The 3,876-nt window shown below is 54.0% G+C and overlaps 1 protein-coding gene across 1 annotated transcript; it reads right to left on the minus strand.

Annotated features, from left to right (window-relative positions):
• Window positions 1–1,551: 1,551 nt before the first annotated feature.
• Window positions 1,552–2,566, minus strand: TMSB10 (thymosin beta 10). Its single transcript, XM_012811011.1, has 3 exons — window positions 2,479–2,566; window positions 2,077–2,191; window positions 1,552–1,832 (listed from the first exon to the last, which is right to left on the minus strand). The coding sequence occupies exons 2-3, from the start codon at window positions 2,174–2,176 to the stop codon at window positions 1,798–1,800; spliced, it is 135 nt and encodes a 44-aa protein (XP_012666465.1). The 5' UTR covers window positions 2,177–2,191; window positions 2,479–2,566; the 3' UTR covers window positions 1,552–1,797.
• Between the last annotated feature and the right edge of the window lie 1,310 nt (window positions 2,567–3,876).

A 3,876-nucleotide genomic window follows, 5' to 3' on the forward strand; every position in this document is an offset into this window, starting at 1 on the left:
GGGTGCTAAAAAAAAATGTATGCTGAATTAAACCGAGCAAGAACACAGCTTTTGAATTTCACAGAACTCAGCACCCCCAAATCCAAAATCTTTTAAGCAGATGAGATGTAATAGCTGTCATCTGGCTAATATGGAGCTTTCTACTAATAGCTTCAATTATGAATTGACTGTACTTCCCCTGATTGTAATAGGATAATATCCTGGACTGACTGAGCTCAGGGAAGGAAATGAAGATGTTTGACTTCCCTGAACCATGGCAACTTCCACAAATTCTCCATGCTAGGGCCCTGTCGATGAACGATGGAATCAACAAGACGGTGGGGAAGGGCACCTGGTGGCAGCTCAGCTTTAGCAGTGCCAAGATGGAGCAGGCGAGGCCAGGTGATACTTCAGTTACCATTACTGAACCCCGTATCAAGTGTCTACTATGTGAGTCACCAATATCAATCCGTAAGAATCCTCCATTCTCTGTACCCAGGAAGGTGATCATGCAGAAGGAGGTGCCGATAGGAGCTGAGAGGAAGAAACTCTTTGGACATTCGTTTCCATGGGCCGTGGGGCTTCCTCAGCCTGGGTGTTCTGACTCTGGTTTGCTGTGGCTGCCTGTCTCTGTCACTAGATTTTAAATTCCTGTGGACAGGGATGGTACTTCATTTGAATTAACTGCCCCCACCTAGGGCTTAGCCCCTTGGGGCCAGGCAAAAATGTGAAATAAATCACCAGCAATCACCTCCCCAACTCCCTCCTAAAGGAAAACTTCAGCCCCGGAATTATCAGCCTGTTTCTCCTGTTCCTGAATGCCCTGGAGACCCAGGCTGAGGAAAACCAAACCCTCTGGGCTGGTACCACCCCTTCCCTGTGGGTCCAGAGGGGTGACCCCATAGTGCTCTGCTGCCCACACCAAACTTCCCTTCCTCCCTCCACGTTCTCACCCTTCCTGCTAAAGCACAGCGCGGGCACTCCCTCTAATGGCTAATGCTTTTGTGAGAGGTTCTGAGCTAGTGTTAAAAGACAAAAAACTAGGCTCTCCACCACCCCCAGCCCTGCAAGTTCTAGTGTTGGTTCCTCTAGTTCAGATATTCCCGCTGTAGTTTCCCTAGATCCCGCCTCCGTTGTTTAACGCCTTTTTCTTCTGGAGACTTTGGGACCTCACCCGATTTCCAGCATTCCAGATTGTCTTTCTTCCCTTTCCTCCTAGACTTTAAATCACTGTTCTCTACAGCTGCGAATCAGCTATGAGAAGGAAACAAGTGGGACTCTAAAAAGCTTACCAAAACCAAACCCTGCTCTTTTTTTTCCAGAACAGCTTGCAGGAGACAAAGTGGGGTTAAATTTTACGTAGATTGCATTAAGGGCAAGAGCTAAGCAGCTAATAAGCCATGAATTCTTACGGAGAAGCACGTATAACCAAACTTAAAAATGGTCGTTCCAAGCCGGCCCATTCGGCGACCTCCCTCTGCCCGTCTGCGACAGGAACCGACTCCAAGGAGTGGGACTTTGATGCAGCAACACTGCCCACGCATACTCAACTAAGAGACTCAGACCACGCCAGCCATGCCACGAAGTGTGTTTTATTTTCATTAATCATACAAACAATTTTCTATAATATCCCAGGGCAAACCGGAGAATTTGGCAGTCCGATTAGGGGGTCCCCTCAAAGACCCACAGGCCGGTGGCACCGGCGCGGAGTGCCCGGGTTCACAGTGCAGCTTGTGGCTCATGTCCATCTTGCAGGTGTCTCTTCCTCCACATCACGACTGGGGTCTCGAGATGACGGGGACAGGGAATCCTCCAGACTTAGGAAATTTCACTCCGCTTCTCCTGCTCAATGGCTGTGGAGAGCGGGAAGCGGTCTATCACCGGAGGGTGAGGCCACCTTGAAACCCCCCAACCGTGGCACCCACGAGGTCGGGAATGAAGAAAGAGGCTTGGGCTGGGGAGGGACACTTTCTGTAACTGGAAGGGTGGCGGGGCCACCCAGACCAGAGGTATCGGCTGTGTGGGGAGGTGGGGGGTTTGCAAGGGAAGGGCAGGGTGAGGAGCTGGGCTGGGGACCCAGCTGGCGGGGACACTCACTCTCTTTGGTCGGCAGGGTGTTCTTCTCCTGCGTCTCGGTTTTCTTCAGCTTGGCCTTGTCGAAGCTGGCGATTTCCCCCATGTCCGGTTTGTCTGCCATTTTCTTAAAACAATCCTAGTGGGCAAACCGAGGCGGTTGGCCTGGGGCTGTGGCCAGCGTCCCGCTCCTCGCTCACGACCGCCGCCTCCCGACGTGGCACTCCCGCCCGGGCGTTCCCGGCAGCCCCGGGGCCGAGGATCTGGGCGCGCCCCGCACCCCACTCCGAAGCCCCAGGGCGTGGTCGGTCCGCCCTCTGTCCCATCGAGGAAGGGCTCCTGTTGCAGCCGCAGCGCGCCCGGCGGATGCACCGGCTGCGACCCCACCCTGGCCCGGGCGCCCCCCTCCCCCAGCGCGGCGCTCACCTTGGCGTCCCGCTCCGAGCCCGGGGTCCTGGTGCTCCCACTCCAGTTGCTGCAGCAAGAGACAAAAGAGCGGCGCCCGCCCCTCGTCTTATATACGCCGCGCCCCGCCCCGCCCCTCACCCGCCGCAGCGGGGGCGGTGCTGGCACCGGAGGCTGGTCGCCCTGTCGCGCCCTCCGCGGGGCTGCCAGCCAGGCTGGGCGCGGCTCCTCTAGCACCTCGCGCCCGGCGCCCCCGCTCGCCGTTTCCCAGGCGTGAGGGCTGCAGGCGCCGCTGGGGTGGGCGCCAGCCCCCCGGGTTTTCTTTTTGGCTGCATTTCCCTCTCTCCGGGAATGTGCTGCTCAGCAGAAAGAGTGTGGAGACAGGAGGGGGAGGGCTGTGTGCTTCTGCGAGTGTGCATGTGCGGTGTGTAGTTGTGGGAGTGGATGTGCGGGCGTGCACGCTCGCTCTGCAGCAATCTTTGCTCGTAGGAGACAATCCCCACCTGTGTCGTTCTTGCTGCTTCTCTTTTTCTCCCCTTGGGGAGTCTGAGTCCTTTCTTGGTCTGGAGCTAAAAGAATCTGAGCACAGAGCCGCAGAGGTGAAGCGGGGGTGGGAGCGGAGGACTCAAATAGGTTTCCAGTGCTCTTTGCTCAGGTTGGGAGCCAGTTGCTCTCTCATTGTCGTCTGGATCTGGGCAGTTCCTGCAGGAGCCTTGCGTGGCGGTGCTTCCTAAATGCTGATAGAAGCATTGTCTAAAGGGCGGTGGTGGGAGCAGGGAGTCCCCAGAGGGCTCACAATGTTCCCTGTGCCCCGGGGTTCTTAGGAACATTGTATCAGCAGGTTTCCTCCTTGAAGTTAACCTTGAGGATAATAGAGACCTACGTGCGTACAAACGTCCTTGTTTTTATTATTAACCCATTATAGAAGTGTATAATGCAGTTATTCAAATCGTTCTTAGAAAAGTTGTACTTTCAGCCTGTGCAACACCTTTTAGATAATAAGTTCCGTAAATTAACAGCCCAGAGGATGAAGCTGGTCATTCTTATATTTGCCCTGAACTTTCCTTTTTTAAGTGAGAAGGAGTATTACCAGGTTTTCTGTTTAAATGGGATTTGGTGGAGATATCCTAAATTCTGTCCAGTCCCTTTCTGATTTTTATCTGCTTTTCTTACTTCCCCTGAGTGTATTTGGAACAGCAGGAAGAAAACTTAGGCATGTACATTTGATATACCAAATCGTGTGACCTTGGGCAAGTCTTTTCCTGTGCCTTGGTTTCTTCATCTGTAAAATAGCTTTGGCTTGGCTCGGCGCCTGTGGCTCAAGCGGCTAAGGCGCCAGCCACATACACCTAAGGTGGCGGGTTCGAATCCAGCCCGGGCCTGCCAAAAGTAAAATGATGAAGAAAGTTACAACATGAA

The sequence above is a fragment of the Otolemur garnettii genome, unplaced genomic scaffold, assembly GCF_000181295.1.
Source record: "Otolemur garnettii isolate 467f Iridium unplaced genomic scaffold, OtoGar3 scaffold00147, whole genome shotgun sequence".
Lineage (NCBI taxonomy): Eukaryota > Metazoa > Chordata > Mammalia > Primates > Galagidae > Otolemur > Otolemur garnettii.

Excerpts from the sequence above, each read along its gene's own strand:
- TMSB10 (XM_012811011.1), bottom strand. The coding sequence starts at position 2,176 with ATGGCAGACAAACCGGACATGGGGGAAATCGCCAGCTTCGACAAGGCC. Across the intron at positions 1,833-2,076 it reads CACCCTGCCGACCAAAGAGA|CCATTGAGCAGGAGAAGCGG; the intron begins GTGAGTGTCCCC and ends CGCTCTCCACAG.